The sequence below is a fragment of the Carlito syrichta genome, unplaced genomic scaffold (genome assembly GCF_000164805.1).
Source record: "Carlito syrichta isolate Samal-C Ts95f unplaced genomic scaffold, Tarsius_syrichta-2.0.1 Scaffold315806, whole genome shotgun sequence".
In the NCBI taxonomy this organism is placed as follows: Eukaryota; Metazoa; Chordata; class Mammalia; order Primates; family Tarsiidae; genus Carlito; species Carlito syrichta.
In genome coordinates this window covers 49,034-68,672 of record NW_007259902.1, presented here as the reverse complement: position 1 = coordinate 68,672, position 19,639 = coordinate 49,034, and the positions used below count along the sequence as shown (strand labels likewise).

Sequence of the window (19,639 nt, the reverse complement as noted above, 5' to 3'; positions counted from 1 at the left end):
TCAAGTAGCTGGAACTACAGATGCACACTACCACACCCGGTTAATTTTTTTGATTTATTGTAGAGATGAGGTCTCGCCTGCTCAGGCAGGTCTCGAACCCGCGGGCTCAGGCAATCCACTCACCTCAGCCTCCCAAAGGCGGGGGATTACAGGCTGAGCCACCGAGCCCGGCTACAATTTGTTTTGAAGTAACATTTTTCTTAAAAAAATGAATTGATGGATGGATAGATGGATAAATGTGAAAAGGAAATATAGCAAAACATTAATTGCAGAATCTAGGTGGGAGATATAGGAATACTTCCTATAACTTTTTTCAACTTTTTCTGTATATTTGAAAAGTTTCTTAGGATGTTGTGGGGAAAAAAATCTTTGTAACAGAATGAATTCACACATAATTTTAAAACACAAAGATCTACTAACAAAGTAATTTTAATGATACATCCATTTCAATTTAAGTTGTTAGGGCTGACATGAGTATTATTATTTTTTTATTCATTTATAGCTGCTTTTCACTATTTACAAAGCAGTTGAAATCTAGAAGTAAATAATATATTCAAATTACTACTACTAGTAGTTTTAATCAATTTAAAAGATATAAAAATATATTGAACAATTTCTCAAAATCATACATAAAGATTTAGCAAGACAATGTTTAATTAGGTTGCATTTTTTTTTTTTTTTTTTTTGAGTTGGAGTCTCACTCTGTCGCCCAGACTGGAGTACAGTGGCCGCTCCCGGCCACCGCAGCCTTGACCTGCTGGGCTCCGGCGATCCTTCCGCCTCAGGCTTCCATGTAGTTGGAACTACAGACGTGCGCTACCACGCCCGGCTAATTTTTTGATTTATTGTAGAGATGAGGTCTCGCCTGCCCAGGTGGGTCTCGAACCCGCAGGCTCAGGCAATCCACTCACCTCAGTCTCCCAAAGGCGCAGGATTACAGGCTGAGCCACCGAGCCTGGCTAGGTTGCATATTTTAAGAACTTATGCTTGTTGATATGTTTACTTGTCTTTGTTTTATTGAGTCAGAGTCTCGCTCTATCGCCCAGGTTGGAGGACAATGGCACACTCACTGCTACCCACAGCCTTGACCTGCTGGGTTCAGGTGATCCTTTCACCTCAGCCTTCCAAGTAGCTGGGACCACAAGCATGTGCCATCACGTCCAGCTACTGTTCTTAAATTTATTATAAAGACTTTGTCCAGTTAATTTTTTTTTTAATTTATTGTAGAGATGAGGTCTTGCCTGGGCTAGTCTCAAACCCTTTGACTCATGCAATCCTCTTGCTTCCGCCTCCCCAAGTGCTGGGGTTATAGGAGTGAGTCACCGCACCTGGGTAAGAACTTATGCTTTTGTATTTAAGTATGCAACTATATTTCATCTAATTATTTTTAAGTATTTACAATCAAATTCATCATCAATTATTTGATTTTGAGAATGTGTAGATCCTGACAGTTGATAAAAGAAATTATGATATTTAGATATGGTACATTTGGCATATAACATATCACCTAAATAAATTTATTTCAATTATGCCTCATTAAAAAATTTTCACCTCTACAAGTACTGAGTTATTTGTCTATGGCACACAAAAAAGTATACAAATCAGAACAATGTATTATCACATATTTAAAAGAACATGTATTAACAAAGCATTTAACCACCATCTACAGTATAGATTAAATACAATTTATTATACTCTAAGTTATTTAAACATGTCTATTTAAAAGTTGACATTACTCTAAAAGAAGGCACATAAAAAAACTCGTATCTTAACATTTTCACATAAGATAAGATAGAACAGGATAGAGTCCTTTAAAAATAAAATAACACGAAATTGATGTCTCATCATACCAAAAGAAGAAAAATACTTAATTTGACTATTTTAAGAAATCTGGCATTTGTTAGAAATAAGTCTTATTAACTTTTCTCAGATTGCCATTATAAAGTATCTAGTTTAGAAAATCATAAGTTGCAATATATAAGTTGTTACAACATATCCATTTAAGTTTATATGGATAAGAAAAAGATAAGAAGGTGGCAAAAATTTTCTATCCACTATCTAAATTACTAATGTATTGAATGAAATAATCTAATCACTTAGTTTTCAAATTTAACATATTTCTACAGAATCAAGACTACATTTTAAAATAAAATTACTCTTCTATTTTTCTAGCACTACATTTTGTAGGTAAAGCTCACGGCCCTTATAGTTCTCTATGATATGCAGGATGTCTAGGGGTTTCAGTGTACCACTGTCCCTCAGTATTCAAGAGGGACTGATTCCAGGACACCTCCCTCAACCAAAATCCACGGATACTCAAGTCCCTTATATAAAATGGTATATTTGCATACAACCTACACATATCCTCCTGTATACGTTAAATCATCTCTAGATTACTTATAATACCTAATATACTGTAAATATCATATAAATGTTGCCATAGTTTTAAATTTTTATTTTTAATTGTGTGTTATTGCTTTTTGTCGAATTATTTTCCATATGCAGTTGGCTGAATCCACAGATGTGGAACCTGCAGATGTAGGGCCGACTGTAAAACCCATTAATACTAGCAGAATTTCTCCCTATACATTTCCCTAGCGAAACTTGTCCTCAGTAAAAATTGTTAATGTTAGTAAGACTCAATATCAAAAAGAAAAAAAAAAGGTTTAGCTTCCAATTTTCTGAACATACACTGAGAGATAATAAATAGCTTCTAAAAAGGGTTCAATGATCACCCAAATAATCTTTTTTTTTTTTTTTTGAGTTGGAGTCTCACTCCGTCACCCAGACTGGAGTGCAGTTCTTCCACCTCAGCCTTCCAAGTAGCTTCCACCTCAGCCTTCCAAGTAGCTGGAACTACAGGTGCATGCTACCACGCCCGGCTAATTTTTTATTTATTGTAGAGATGAAGTCTCGCCAAGTTGCCTAAGTGTGTCTTGAACCCGCGGGCTCAGGCAATCCACTCACCTCAGCCTCCCAAAGCGCTGGAATTACAGGCTGAGCCACCGAGCCCAGCTTAAATATCTTCTTTATACAGAAATTCTCATAAACTGTACTACACTAATCATGGTTATATGGGGAGAAGCAGACATTTAGCAAAATTACATGCATTTAAACTTTTGAAAATGAAAATTAAAAAGATTGACTCAAAAACTGCTACAGTAAACTTACTGCAATGAGTGAGATTCTGGTGTTTAAAAATACATCAAAATGAGTTTCTTATTTTACACAGTCCCTAAATGCTAATGAACTGTGTCATCTGACACAACCAAAAAATGACAATCTTGAACAATGCTGGAGAAAAATGATTATAGCAGACCATGTTTATACTACTTTATGGTTAACAAAAAATTTTCCAAAGGCAATTTTTATATACATAATTTTTACCTTTCACACTGATGTTAGAAACAAACCACCAAAAAAAGAAGTATATTGCACTTTTTTGAACACAGATCTCTTTTATAGAAACAACTTGTAGAATTAATGGTCCACAGAACACACTTGGAAAAACTAATTTGCTGTACAAAACCAACTTTCAAATTGAACATTCATTATCAATTCTGAGTAGTAGCATGCTGGAAGTGTTATATGAATTACATCTCATATTAATTTGCTTGCAATAATTTCAAAAAATAAAGTTAACTACTGCAAAGATATATTAGAATTCTATTAAAATCATTTCAAATTAGAATTATAAGATTCATTAGACTCAAAGTCATAACAAAGATTAAAAAGAAGATAAAATTGTCAAAAGGATGTATCATATTATATATTCAAGACTTTTTATAATAAAAAATTTAACTCTACTACCAGGTATAAAATGCCTTCTTTTAAATTCAGCCAATGAAATTAAGTAGTCAACATGCTAAAATAGTACAAGTGTTCTTTTTATGTTTATTTTTTTCTATTTCTATAACTATAACCTAAATTTCTAGTTTAATTTCTTCTCGCTCCAATGCCTACTCCTAAATGCTACTCTTCCTAAATCACAGCTCTAATCACATCAGTCCTCTAATTCAAAACCTTCAATGGCTTCTCGCTGTACAATAGGTTTAAAACAGTATTTTATGTGATCCATAATCTGGTACCAACCATCATCCAAATTGATAGCCCTCAAGTTCACCTTCAAATACTCTTTGCAAACATGTTTAAGAATGTAGTATGAGCCAGGCGCAGTGGCTTATGCTTGTAATCCCAGCACTTTGGGAAGCAGAGGTAAGAGGATTGCCTGAGACCAGGTGTTCCAGACCAGTCTGGGCAACTTGGTGAGACCTCGTCTCTACAATAAAAAAATTTTAAAAAGAAATTATCTGGGTGCAGTGGTATGCGCCTATGGTTCCAGTTACTTGGAAGGCTGAAGTGGAATTATCACCTGAGTCCAGCAGGTCAAGGTTGCTTGCCACTGCACTATAGCCTGGGTGACAGAGTGCGATTTCAACTCAAAAAAAAGAAAAAGAAAAAAGAATCTAGTATGATTTAGGCACCAAACAAGGTTCCAAAATACTCTATTTCACTGGTTGTCATGCTTTAGCTTGGATCATCAGTTCCAGAGGAATTACTAACCCTACACCCAGAGTTTCTGATTCAGTTTCAGTGGATTTACATTTCTAACAAGTTCTCAAGTGATGCTGAGTTTGCTGCTGGTCAGGACACATATTTGGGGAACCACTGCTCTACTCCAAGGCCACAAAGTGGAAACCCAGTGGCTCAGTGAGACTCGCTCGCATGTTGTATGCATAGTGTTTTAAAAACATTTTTAATCATTTGCAAACATTTTAAAATTGGAAAATTTCACATAAAAAATGCAGATGTCTGACTTTTTCCTGCATGTATAAATTCTACTGGAGCTAAGCAGCAGCTACTCTATTTAGTCCAGGGAGATGCCCTTCCTAGTCCAGGCTACCTACCACAACCCAAATCGACTCTCTATACTCACTTAAAATCACCTGCTTGGCACTGCATTTGTGCTTATACACTGGATCCACTTTTTCTTATACTGTGACTTTTTTACAACTGCTCCCTCTGACTTCAAACACCTATTCTCCTGAATTCTACCTTCCCCATTATAAAACTTATCTTAAAAATCCTTTCTCAACAAAACCCAAGTAAAAAATAGAAATTCTTATATAATATGAATGTTAAAGAGTTAACATAAATTTAATATGTGTTCTTTAAGAATCAAGTTTTATTTCCACAAAGACTAAAATATAACAACATTTACAAAAAAGACTACAGAATATATCATAAAGTATAAACATAATTTTTTTGCTATTCTTATTCTAAATAAAATTTTTATTCTGTTCACTTTGCTTTTTACTGTGAAAGAAATAGTTTCTCAAAATAAGACATTTAAAATGAATTAAGGAATGTCTTTAAATCACATAGCCAAAATATATAATAGCACCAGTGGAATACCATATGTTATTTTGGGGGACAAAAAAGAGGGGCGAATGGGATAATTCATACAATTCTCCTGATTTTATAACCTAACAATTTTTAAAAGCAAGTTTAATTAAATAAATACTTCTAGTATCTAAATCTGGAGAATATGTTTGTGGATGTTTATTTCTATAGAATAGTAGGTAGAAAAAAATTACACACAAAATTTGAGTGCTGGTCCTTGCTCTGCCATAAATAGCTTGGTTGTCATTGAGTTCTCCCTGGACCTCAGTTTCATTACCTCTAAACTTCAGAGGTGAGAAGAAGTGATGTCCAAATATATTCCATTTCAAAAATCCTAGGACTTTCTCCTTCAAAAGATGAAAGTATAAAACCAATGTCATACAGACAAGCTTCTTGTTATTAGATTGGTATAGCTTCTAACTTTGACTTAAAAACCTTTACAACTTTCAAAGTTCTAACTAAAAATGTTGAAGATGCAACTTTTAAATAATATGGATGTATTTATATACGTATTTGTGTATATCTTTTTTTTTTTTTTTTTTTTTTTTTTTGAGCCAAGATCTCAGTCTGTTGCCCAGACTGGAGTGCAGCATGCAACGATGGCTCACCACAGCCTCCTCTTCCTGGGCTCAATCCTTCCGCCTCAGCTTCCGGAGTAGCTGGGACTACAGGCTCACCACCACACCCAGCTAATTTTTTTATTTTTATTTTTTTGTAGAAATGAAGTCTCATTGTGTTGCCCAGGCTGGTCTCAAACTCCTGGGCTCAAGCAATTATCTTGCTTCAGCTTTCCAAAATCCTGGGATTACAGCATGAGCCACCATGTTCAGCCTATTTGTGTATATCTTAATGATCAAAATAAAAGATCTTTTGTAAGGCCAACAGTTAAACTTAGAAAAAGAGTGGGAGAAGAATATGAAAAATATAACCATGCTAACCTATCAGTAAATTTTAGTATCTCTAAAGATAATGAAATAATTAGAAAATCATGTCAGAAAAGTTTTTCCAAAACAGAGATTAACAACATTTTTCAAGAACATATATTCTGCATCAGGATAGTCCTAAAGTAGTTTGGCCAAAATCAAAATTATCAAACTGCAAGACTGAAAAAATGAATCTTAGAGACTACTATATTCAGGCAGATCATGCCGTAAGCGAATTGCTTTCAGCTTCTCCACTTCAATTTTTGCTCTGAGTAGCTCTTCCTCTAGCTGCTGCCTTCTTTTCAATCCATCCCTCTTCTCCTGAACATATAATCCAAAATTTTTTTGATTTTCTAAAATTATTTGATGCTCCTCTTTCAACATTTGCAGGATCTGAGGATCATACCCTAACAGTGACCTAAAGTGTTCTCCACTCTCATGCCGAAAAAAATCATCTCTCCTTGGAATAGAAGATGGAGACGATGTCATTCTCATATCAATAGAGGAAAGTGAAGGTGACAATGATCTTTCCATAACATGTACTAATTCATGTTCTTCTCTTTGCTCTAAAGTATCACTCTGTTGCGAATTTAAGAGCAGTGGAGGAGGTGGTTTAATGTCTTCTTCTTGCTTCACCTCTACTGTAATAGCAACAGGATGTTGATCCAACATTACCTGTAGTGAACTGGTACCAGCCTGTGCCTCCTCATCCAAGTTTGCACTATAGCACACAAAAAAGCATTATCAAATGAAGCATTATCAAATGAAGACAAGAGTATCTTTATAGCATAATTTCATATACATTCAATTATAAAGCTTTAAAAGTATAAAGAAAGTTATGAAACCAAAAATTTTTAACACTTGGAATAACAAATTAAAGCGACTAAGACTGGAATTTCCACAATATATACAAACAGGTCTCCCCCATCCTTAACTTTAAAATTAGCTCTTAAAGAAGTAGAAAATTACAAATATTGCACAAGTCTAATGAAGTAAATTTTTTAAAAAGTCATTGTTAATGCTCTCAAATGCACATCAATAGTCCCTACAATTCCAAGGTTCTCAAATGGTGTAAAGCCATTCAATGAATTCTCAGTCTTGTTATTCCCTATGCCTTAGCTCTAGGCCTCCTGCTTTGGCTTTCCTGGACTGATTTAAAAATCATCAAGGTCCGTAACTTTTAAGAGGGTAGTGGAAGACCACCTATAGGAGGTACTGACTTCTGTATTTGCCCCAAAAATAAAAATAAAAATTCTGTATGGACTTGGAATATGCCCAATTATCAGAGGTTATCCCAACTATCCCATTTCAGATGCAATGGCATTGCCCTTTTACCTGTCCTGAACTACTAAAGACTCAGTTGGTCTTTAAGTCTTTCAACCATTGGTCAGGTACCTAGCATAATACAGTACTTACCATAATACAGTACCTAGCATAATACAGTACTTAGAACCTAGTAGGTACTGATTATACGTTGAATGATTGAATAAACAAATAAAATGATTTTAATGAATGTTTTTAATGGCCTATACAGATATATAAAGATTTATTAAATTTACACATTAATTTCCACAAAATATGCATTTCTAGTAAGGGCAACTACAGTTTTAGCATAAGTTAAACTTCAACATAACAATATTTGGTATGACATTATAAATACAATGCATCTTAAAATTCTGTTTGTTAAAACTAATTTCACGTATAACATGAAGCTGTTAGTTAGGAATATGTGCTTCTTGAGATTTTTTTAAAATTATGCTTCTAACATAAAAATAAAAGTTATAGGAGAAAGATTATTATTATAACATTAATGAAAATATTTTATTAAACATTACTTAGTGAACATTTTACAAATGACAAATAAGTAACAGTTAAGATACATTCTACATGGATTATTAAAATGCTAGATCAAGTTCAAGTAGTGTGTATGGAAAAAAATTAAGACTCTCCATATGTCACTTAATCATGGCATTAAATTGTCAGGAATATGCAGTATTTATCTAAGAGGTAAAATTAATTCATATATATATAGCATATAATAAATAAAACTATCTGTAGATTACATCGATGCCCTCATTTTTGTTCTTGTCCTTTTTTTGGTCATTTTATGATTTCCAAAAACAAAACAATATATTATAACTATAATTCAAATTAGCAAGATCAGCTTCTATAACCATGTCTGCTAAAATCTGGAATAGAAAAGGTTAAAACTACATATGAATAGTAAGTTTTGAAAAATCCACTTAATTACTATTCCAAATTAGCATGTATAATAGAGCATAAAAGTAGACATTATGCTCCCAAGCAATTTAAAAATAGCCTTATATCTGGAATATTCCATTCCATTTTAGTAAAAACATAACAAATAAGGCATAATGTAAGTAAAAACGGGGAAAAGCTTTAGAGGTCACAATGCTAGAGAAGGACTTTTAAAATTTATGAATCTGAACTTTAAGGATCAACTAGTTTACAAATATTCAAAGTAAAACCTGATATTAGGGAGAGGTGAAAATAAAGACATAGATCAATGTGAGTTGCAGAAATAAATAGCCTTACAAAATAGGCATATACTTTTAAATATATTAAATAATATAAACACTAATATTCTCCTATTAAGAAGGAAGAATTTGGTGAGATTAACAGGTATATCTATGTAGAAGCATAATTAAGATTATAGAATAATTGTAAACTTCTGAGACCACTAAGATTCAATATAATATAAGTACAAGCACACTAAATACATAAATATACAAAATGAGTAAGCTAATATAGAGGAAACGTCAATGTAGACACACTGACATAAGAATTTAAGTGGCATGTTTCTTATACTCTTCCCTTTAAAATTCAGAAATTTAGTATTATTTAAACAGTAGATATAGAAACGTATAAATCAATTAACTCATCTTGATCCAAGAAATATTGGTGTCCCAAAAGATTTTGTGTGTGTCTGTTATATGTATTCACACACAAATGGTCAAAATGTAACCAGATATTTGTATGTTTATATATTATTTCTCTTCTATAATCACTGTATTTTTAAAAGATGCAACTAACTAAAATTAGTTTCTACATGTAGTTTTCAAATTATAAAAACATATACTTAATACCCAAAAGGTATAATTTTATACTTGTAATGCAAAAAATGCTTCTCCATGGTTCAAGGGGGAGAAAATTCTGAATAAGTAGCACAGCATAAAACAATTTTACTAGGGAGTTTTTTGGATATCCAGCATATAGAAATTTAATCATTTGTCATCACAGTGAACATTTTAACCAGTGCCCCCAAAAATTAATCCACTGTGCATCCATGTCCTGGATTCCCACTGGTGATATATACATATATATATATATGTATTTTTTTTTTTAAACCGTGTTATCAAGTAGAAATAAGCAAGCTGGACATGGTAAGAAGCTAGGCTCAAAAATATTTTCCTTTTAAATTATCAAAATAACATATGTATGGCTAAAAACTTTTTTGGTTTTTTTCTGCTTCTCTCCTAATTTCAAAGGGATTTCACAGGTAATCAATAGTTTGCTTGTATAATGCCTTTTCCACCAAAAGAAAAGCACACTGTGAAAAGCTTTGTTTGAAAGGCCCTTCAACTAACAAGGAGTTTACAATTTGCTTAAATTACTTTAAATGGCTCAAAAGAAGAATGTAGCTGCCATTTTTGTCTTTTGCCAAGGGTTACAATCTGAATTAGTGGCAAGATAATAGTTTTAAAGATTCCCAGGCAAATAGCTATATAAAGCACAAATTTAACCAAAAAAACTGTTTCTAACCCTAAAAGAACCCAGTTGTTTTTATGGGTATATTAAACTTCATAGTTTGATATCCTTGCAAAGCAGTAAGAGAAAGCTTACTACTACTTGTATGACCCAAGATCAAAGTGAAACCAGATCATTAATGAATAAAAACAACAAAAACTTTTAATTTTCTTAAGTAATTGGAATCCCTAATTAGGCACTAATTTCCTTTAGTTGTGTTCATCTTATTTATTTTAAATGTGGTAGAAAAATAATTGAAACTGCCTTCATATAGCAATCATTTATTAATAAGTTTACTCAATTATAGATTTTAGTTCTATTTAATAGTTCAGTGTATATTCAGTAAGTGCAGACAGTGACAATACATAAAAAAGCAAAGATTCTATTTCTCCAGAAACTGCTAACTTTATACAAATTTTACTTAAAATTGAAGATTTCAATGAAATGTAGTCTTAAATAAGGAAAAAAGTATCTCTGAGAAACAAATTAAATAATTTAATTTTAAAGCTCAAAAAGTTTATGAAGTGATGTCACAAATTTCATCCCATTTATTCCTCCCTAACCTTTACTTTTAGAAACTACAAGAGGGAAAATGGGGAGGGGAAGGCAGTAAAAAGTAGCTTAAATCAAATGCAGCAGAAAAATTCCTTATAGCCTCACTTTTCTTTTTTTTAAGAATGCAAAACAAAGACACTATTCATTGCTCCCGTTGTGGGGATGCTTACTATGCATATCTCTATCACAACTAAGCCAAAGCCCAATAGATAGGAGGCGCCATAATTTTCCAAAACAAAATAAAATAAAGCTTACCTTTGTATGTGGTTCCTGTCTCTTATCAGGCAAAAACTGGAAATCTGGGGAATCATCTCCATAACTTTCTTGGTTGGCTCAGAAATATTGCTTTTAAAATCTGATTGGGTCTCTTTTTGCTGCAATAGCTCCTGTTTGGCATATTCTTTGAGCCTTTTGTAAAGGGTACGTAGGCCCTGCGCTGTTCGAGGAGGGCGGTCTACTCCAATTGCATTATAGTTAACTGCTATGATATCCCAACATCTATTCTTTTCCACTATCACTGAATGTTTATTAGTGTGTTCTTCGAGGATTTTCACATATGGCTTCACAAGCTTTAGCAAATCAAGCTTTTCAGATAAGGTAAAATTGGAAGATCTAGCCTTTCCTACCATTGTTCTTTTCAAATTAAGTAGGCAGTTTCTGAAACCACCATGCAGCCTTCAGCTCTGCTCAGCTCTTTTCACAAACAGAAAAAGATCAGGCTTAACTAGGCTAGCCTCATTTAGGCCCACGCCTACAGGGGAGGGTTTATTAAAATTCCTCCAGCTTAAGCTGACGCAGGTTCAGGAAATCTGCTTAAGCCAAGCCTGACCTACATAAAGCTTCTCACTGAAGAAGACAGGAAGGCACAAGCAAAACACACTTGTGTATAAAGAGAACAGCCCGAGATAGGATTTAATACACAAAGGTCTAGAGATAACCATGAAACACAGCTAAAAATTAGCTAATTTAGTGAGAATATTGAATTTCCACACATGTATGCCTAGCTGATAGACTGAAACTGCATTGCAGTATCACTTTAATAAAAACAAAAGAGGAACTGTTTTGTTCTATTTGTTTACAAATCCAGTAGACAGAAAACTAAAAGATATGAGTGGTGAATGGAGTGATTCCTAACAGAGCCCCTCATCACTGTTTTCAAGCTGTGTTCTCCCTTACAAAATCTGCATAATGCTGGTCCTGCTGTCAATCAGAAATTGCATATCCTCTAGCTAGTTAGGTTACACCCAAACTCAGACTCCATAGTAAAGCTAAGCTTCCCCTTCATTTTACAGTCTACATTAGCCCCTGCATATTTTTTCAGTTATTTATGAAGAAATCTTTGTTGAACACTAAATCTAAAAGGTAGCTAAAATTTTTATTTTTAAAGCAACAGACTATTCTAGCTGTAATATATATGAATATGCTAGCCTGCTTTATCATGTGTAAAAAAAAAATCATTATTCATGGTGAAAAACAGCATAATCACGACTTAAGACTTCATACACAAAATCGCATTTGCTATTATAATAGAGCAGAATTTTTTATTTAGCTATATTCACACAATTTGGGCTATGAAAGAAAACAGCAAGTCTAGCCATTTTCAAAGCCACCAGTTTCCAAGCTTAGAATATATTTTCTAATCCCAATCTGAAAGTAGATGATAAATAATAATATGTCAAACAAGCCTATTTTCTCACGATATACATGTTTCTTCAGAAAAGGGAAGGAATTAGAACATACTTGAACACAGTTCCATTCAATCAAACAATTACTGAACACCTAAAAATGCTCCTAAGCATTGTGTAAAACCCAAGGAAATCAAAGGTTAATCTAGATACAGCCCCATCCAGGAAACTGTAGTTCCACAGAAATGCTATAAATTCTCAATTACTTTTTCATTCAATAGAGAAACTAATTTGACTTAAATTTAATTTAATAATAAATTTAATAAATTAAAATCACTCATTTCTCACTATAAGCCAATTGTGCTAGAAGCTTTTGTAAGGGAGCTACAATTCCCACTCATCCTTCCCCAACCTCTCCCCACTAATCGATACAGGAAACTGCCCCTCAAGCCTGTCTTAACATTACAAAACAGGAAGGCCCTGCTGTAACTGCCCCTCAAGTCTGTCTTAACGTTGCAAAACAGGAAGGCTCTCTCTAACCGCCCCCCCCAAGTTGGCTCACAGAGATGGGAACGGAGACCCAAACAACTTCCCAAGGAGCCTCTACCCTCCACCTCAGAGCTGGCTCACAGAGACAAGAAAGGAAGACCCAACCGACTTCTCACGGAGCCCCTTCTCCCACCTCCAAGCTCAACTGATTGCAAGAAATTTTCCACTCTGGACCCCTTTACCCTACTCTCATATAAAAGACCCTGCTTCAAGTTGGGGCTGATGCCACTTTGGTGTCAGCCCAGGCGTTTTACTTTAATAAACTCCTTTGCCTTAACATAGAGTGTGTGCTACTTTTCGGCAAACCTTACAGCTTTAAATGTATTATATGTCCGAAAAAAAGTGCAAGATTGCTGGGTGTTCTGTGGAATGGTAGGTGCTGTCTGGCACACTTTACTGGGTAGTCTGATTCTATAATAGCCATACCATCTCCCTGTCTTTGAAGAGTTTTGCAACTCTGTAAATTGTAGAAAACATAATATTGCAAATGATTCTTGTCTATACAGAAGCAAATTGAAAACTGGCCTACCCAACAACAACTGGACCAGGGGAATTCAGTCATTCTAGCTTTTCCTGAGCTTTTAAAACACTAAAAGAAAACCAAGGAAAGCAAGAACACATGGTATACACTTTATTTAGATAATTATTTTGTTATTTTCAGAAGTACAAGGTATTGTGTTAAGAAATGAAATACTAATAAAAATATGAAAAAAGTTCAATCTCACTAATTACCAAGGAAACATATACTAAAAATGAATTTCATCTATATATTGGCAAAATTGTTTAAGACCGATAATGTCAAGGATGCAAGGGAAAGCTATTCTATATTGTTGAGGGAGTGCAAAACGGCATTTTGGATGGTAATTTGGGAGTATCTATTAATATTTTACATTAGTAAAAAATCTAAAATTATGGTAATTTTACTTCTCAGAATCTACCTTAGAAAAACAAATACTCAGCTGGGCATGATGGCTCATGTCTGTAATCCCAGTACTGTGGGAGGCAGAGGCAAGAGGATTGCCTAAACCCAGGGATTTGAGACCAGCTTGGGCAACTTGATGAGACCTCATCTCTACAATAAGTCAAAAACTTAGCCGGGCGAGTTGGCGCACGCCTGTATTTCCAACCATTTGGAAGGCTGAGGCACAAGGATCTCATGAGCCCAGTGGGTCAAGGCAGCAGTGGCCATGAGCGTGCCACTGCCCTCCAGTATGGGCAACAAAGTGAGACTCTGACTCAAAAAAAAAAAAGAAAGAAAGAAAAATACTCAAATGCATATAGAAGCAATGAAGCACTCTATGTAGTTGCATAGTATTGGAAACAAAGTAAAAGTATAACTGCTGGGTATTGCTTAAAATCAGAGTACATCCCTACCATAGAGTACTCTAGGCAGCATTAAAATTAAAGAAGCAGATAGTAATGTATTTATTTGAACATTTCATACAGATGGCACAAATTAGTGATACCCTGTGCAAATTGCAACTGATTCAAGTATTCATTAGTACTTTTATTATAATTAAGTTATCTTTCTAGTTTAAAAACAATGGTCAAACTGGGTCAATGCTGGGGTGGCCGTGAGCATGCCACCGCACTCCAGCCTGGACGACAGAGTGAGATTCCAGCTCAAAAAAAAAAAGGAAGGCATACTACTGATGCAGAATTTAGTGGAAAATATTGTGCTCAACTTTCTTAAGCAGGATCAAAAAGCATCATGGATATAGCTGTTAAAAACATTAGGAATATGTGTGCAAATGCTATGAATCATTACTAGTTTACGGAACTGGTAAAAGAAATGAAATAGTTTTTCTTTTTTTTTTTTTTTTTTGTTCTTTGCCAGTGGTTGTTGGTTTAATCATAGAGAGTTTGGTAAAGAATTATTGTGCTGACAGTGAAAAACTCAAATTGTTTTCCTCTGCTCTCATACCACAACAGTCAACACAGAAGACTTGTGTGAGCATTTCTCACCACATTCCAGGCAAGCAATCAATTCTGGAGCAGAAACCAACTGGGTGCCCTCCAATTCAATTCCAATACTATCTACCAGGAGATAATGTCAGATCCCAGTTAAGGGCTAAAGCCATCTGACTGCCACTTCCCACTCCCCCAGTTGCAAGTCTGGGCTTCCAGAACTTCTGACAAACCAGTTTCTTTTTCTTTTTTTTTTTTTTTTGAGTTGGAGTCTCACTCTGTTGCCCAGACTGGAGTGCAGAGGCACACTCCCAGCCACCGCAGCCTCAACCTGCTGGGCTTCGGCGATCCTTCCACCTCAGCCTTCCAAGTAGCTGGAACTACAGGCGCGCACTACCACACCCGGCTAATTTTTTGATTTATTGTAGAGATGAGGTCTCGCCAAGTTGCCCAGGCAGGTCTCGAACCCGTGGGCTCAGGCAATGTACTCATCTCAGCCTCCCAAAGCGCAGGAATACAGGTTGAGCCACTGAGCCCAGCAACAAACCGGTTTCAAGTTAAGGGTACTTACAACCACCTCTCTGAGTTCAATTAATTCACTGGAATGGCTCACAGAACTCAGGAAACATGTTTATCTGTTTATTATAAAGGATATTACAAAGGATACAAGTGAACAGCCAGATGTAAGAGATTCTAGGGTGAGATATGAGGGAAGAGGCACAAAGCTTTCACACTTTTCCCAGGCACCACCCTCCAGAAACCTCCACGTGTTCAGCTATCTCTGAACCCAGGCTTTTTGGATTTTTATGGAAGCTTCATTACATAGGCATAGTGATTAAATCATTGGCCACTAGTGATTAATTTAACATTCAGCTTCTCTCCCCTTCCCAGAGGTGGGAGTGTGGGGCGAAAAGTCCCAACCCTCTAATCACAGGACAGTCTTTCAGGTGACCAGTCCCATCCTGAAACTACCTAGGGGCTGCCAGCCATCAATCAACCATTAGCACACACAAAGAAATCTCACTTTGGAGGGTCTAAGGATTTTAGGAGTTGTATGCCAAGAAAATGGGTCAAAGACCAAATACATATTTCACAATACTACATAGTATTGACTCCAATCCAAGATCTTTCTTTGAAACAAAATGCTTGCAAAACATTTTATAAAAACTCAACCTAAGTGACCATCAATGGATAAATGGGTAAAGAAAATGAGGTACATGTACACAATGGAATATTATTGTCATAAAAAAAATGAAACTCTTCAGCCAGGCTCAGTGGCTCAGCCTGTAATCCCACGCCTTGGGAGGCTGAGGTGAGTGAACTGCCTGAGCCCGTGGGTTCGAGACCTGCCTGGGCAATTTGGTGAGACCTCATCTCTACAATAAATCAAAAATTAGCTAGGCAGGGTAGCGCGCGCCTGTAGTTCCAGCTACTTGGAAGGCTGAGGCGGAAGGATCGCCAGAGCCCAGCAGGTTGAGGCTCCAGTGGCCGGGAGCGGCCACTGCACTCCAGTCTGGGTGACAGAGTGAGACTCCAACTCAAAAAAAAAAAAAAAAAAAGTTGGTTGGTAGTTACCAGAGGCTGAGAAGAGGGGGTAGAGATGAAGGGAGGCTGGTTAATGAACACAAAAATGCAGTGAGATATAAAGAATAAGATCCAGTGTGAGGTAATACAGTAGAATGACTACAATGAACAATAATTTATTGTATAGTTCAAAATATTAACTATATTAGTTATTAAGCGAGAAGAACGGAAATGTTTCCAACATAAAGATAAATGTTTGACGTAGTGGATATCCCAATTACCCTTGTAAAATAAAATAAAATCTGAGGACTCCAAACTTGTTATGCCAAGGAGAAAAGCTAAGCGTAGGAACTGAGTCAGGCTGAGGCAGGCATAGCACATAACAGACATAGTTAGGCAAGTTTTCTTAGGCAGATCTAATTTAGATAACGGAGGAACCGGGTGGTTAAATGCTCGGGCACCTTTATTATTGGTACACAATATCTGACCAGTCAGGCATATCAGATCTGACCACCTTGCAGGTTGAAATGTGGAACCACCAATGCAGTAAATCACAGAATCAATGAGGAATTACCCAAAACAAAGAGGCATGGTGTTCTAAGAAAAGCCCAGATCTAGTTAGGCAGTAACTTTTCATTTTTTAGAGTCTTTGTGACATATGTAAGTTCAAAAAGTTGAGAGACTTAGCTGGGCGTGGTAGCACGCACCTGTAATTCCAGCTACTTGGAAGGCTGAGGCGGAAGGATCGCCTGAGCCCTGCAGGTCGAGGCTGCAGTGGCCAGGAGCATGCCACTGCACTCCAGCCTGAGCAACAGAGTGAGACTCCAATTCAAAAAAAAAAAAAAAGTTGAGAAACAGTAATCAAAACTCATGATCAGATATTTGTAGCCCTCCATTCTTAAGGAATAGTTTGTTTAATCATTGTTGTAGACTTGCATAAAGATTCTTGTTAAAGAGAAGCATGTCTTTCTCTCTAAAACACCTGTGTTATTTCTTGAACATGCTTTCCACTCTATAATAAACTACACTTTGATTTTCTCTGTGATTCGCTCTTGAATTCTTTCTCATGGCAAAGTCAAGGACCCATGACATCAATGCAACCCACACCCAGACATCAATAAAATGACTCCCATTTTAACAACCTGTTGTAATTTGACAGCCTGTAATATCATAACCTTATACATAAGCCAGGTACTCACAAAGGCAAAAGGCCATATACCCTTTCAGATGGCCTCCCTCATAAATTACTCACAAGAAAATTCCTTGCTGTATGAAATAGAATGATTCATTTTCAAAACTGGAGCCTGATTAATGTTTTGATGTCTTGCACTCCCTTTACTAATCCACCTCCAGCTTCTTTGTTCTCTTTTCACGGGTTTAATGTTCAGATATCTTGCACTCCCTTATACTGACCCACTTCCAGCTTCTTTGTTCTCTTTTCATGGATCTTTTACTTTCGAGGGCTATGAATTCTGGCAGGATCCAATCTAAATAAAGGTCCTATGAGCCAATCAGCAAATAGAATGTGTAAATGAGGCAACTTTGTTATAATTCTGGAAATCAACCAGTAGTACCTCATAGGCAACATCCGGGAGAGTAATGTGAACTCTGGAATGCTCAACAAATGGGAAAGCAGAGGAGGGTTCTTGCGTCCTAGAGCATATAAATCTTGTTTATAATGGCTCCAGCGAGCCTGCTCACTTGTGAGACACCCATTCTTGCAAGGACAGTTAAAAAAAAACAAAAACAAAAAAACTGCTTCACTCCACTGACCTCCATGTTGTTTCTTAACAACCAAATTGGGAAGAGGACACACAAATCTCTAATACTTGCCAGCCCCTAAATCTTTCAGGATACATATTCCCTTATAAAACCAGCACAGGTCAACTGTAACCTTGGGTCTGCAACCTGAGTTTAACTTCTAAAACCAAGTTCTGTTCATCTCACACTGACAATACTGATGCAAGCTTATCTTCTCAGGTACAGAACAAGGACAAGACATGAAATCACTCCTATGCCTTCCCTGAGATGGATGCAAAATTGACTCTTTCCTTATCTTGTTTACCTTATCTTATGTAAATATAGATTTACTGAGCACTAATTAGAACCTTGCAAAAATGTAACCATTTGCCTTACTGCCTACCCCAACTCCCTTTTCCCCTCCTGCTCATTCTTTCCCCTTAAATACTGAGTTCCCAAGACCCTCTTTGGAAAGCACAGCTCACCAATGCTCCTGTGACTTGTGTTTTTCCCAAGCACTTCTACTAATTGAGACACTTACAACAGTCACTTTTTTTGGTTAACATCCAGATTTGATCATTGTATGCATATATTAAAATATTACACGCACCCCAAAAATATGTAAAATTATAATGTGTCAATTAAAAATTAATTTTAAAAATAAAAAATATTTGTTTAAGCCGGACTAGGTGGCTCAGCCTATAATCTCGCGCTTTGGGAGGCTGAGGTGAGTGGATTGCCTGAGCCTGCGGGTTCGAAACCTGCCTGGGCAACTTGGCGAGACCTCATCTCTACAATAAATAAAAAAATTAGCCGGGCATGGTAGCGCACGCCTGTAGTTCCAGCTACTTGGAAGGCTGAGGCGGAAGGATCGCCGGAGCCCAGCAGGTCGAGGCTGCGGTGGCCAGGAGCGGCCACTGCACTCCAGTCTGGGTGACAGAGTGAGTCTCCAACTCAAAAAATAAAAAAAATTTTTTTTTGTTTACCCATTTGTGTCTTTGTTTACTTATGAAGGTTCCTATGTCACACAAAACTTAGTATTAAATAAATCTGTATGCTTACAAAAATGCACCAGAAAAATGGATGTAGAATACAAACAGAATTTAATGAATAAAATAAAAATGTTAGCTTGGCGTGGTGGCTCACACCTATAATACCAGCAATTTGGGAGGCTGAGGTGAGAGGATTGACTGAGTCCGCAGGTTCAAGACCAGCCTGGGCAACTTGACGAGACTTTATCTCTACAATAAATCAAAGAAATTAGACAGGCATGGTGGTGCGTGCCTTTAGTTCTGGCTACTTGGAAGGCTGAGGTGGAAGGACCAGCCTGAGCACAGCAGGTTGAGGCTGCGGTGGCCATGAGTATGCTGCTGTCCTCCAGCCTGGGAGAGACAGAGTGAGACTCCAATTCAAAAAAAAAAAAATTTATATATATATAAATGTTCAACATATAAAGAACTCAGCTTCACAAGTAATTAGGGAAATACAAACTAAAAGATAACAGTAGTTTTTCTTCCAGTAAATAGGCAAATGCTAAAAGGTTTAACAGCATGTGTTGAAGAAGTTGGAAAAATAAATTTTTTTTTTTTTTTTGAGTTGGAGTCTCACTCTGTCGCCCAGACTGGAGTGCAGTGGCTGCTCCGA

The 19,639-nt window shown here is 36.1% G+C and overlaps 2 protein-coding genes across 2 annotated transcripts in view; both read right to left on the bottom strand.

Moving 5' to 3' along the window:
* The window catches only part of RAD54B (RAD54 homolog B (S. cerevisiae)), a 99,185-nt gene that overhangs the window by 54,475 nt on the left and 25,071 nt on the right, over positions 1 to 19,639 (bottom strand).
* On the bottom strand, positions 6,335 to 11,531 carry FSBP (fibrinogen silencer binding protein). The gene is made up of 2 exons (XM_008073292.2): positions 10,905 to 11,531; positions 6,335 to 7,047 (listed from the first exon to the last, which is right to left on the bottom strand). Exons 1-2 carry the CDS (start codon positions 11,276 to 11,278, stop codon positions 6,522 to 6,524), a joined length of 900 nt encoding a protein of 299 aa, XP_008071483.1. The 5' UTR covers positions 11,279 to 11,531; the 3' UTR covers positions 6,335 to 6,521.

Bases quoted from the DNA above. Each gene is read 5' to 3' on its own strand.
- FSBP (XM_008073292.2), bottom strand. From the start codon at position 11,278: ATGGTAGGAAAGGCTAGATCTTCCAATTTTACCTTATCTGAAAAGCTT. The intron at 7,048-10,904 runs GTAAGCTTTATT...TGTGTGCTATAG, and splicing joins GACAGGAACCACATACAAAG to TGCAAACTTGGATGAGGAGG.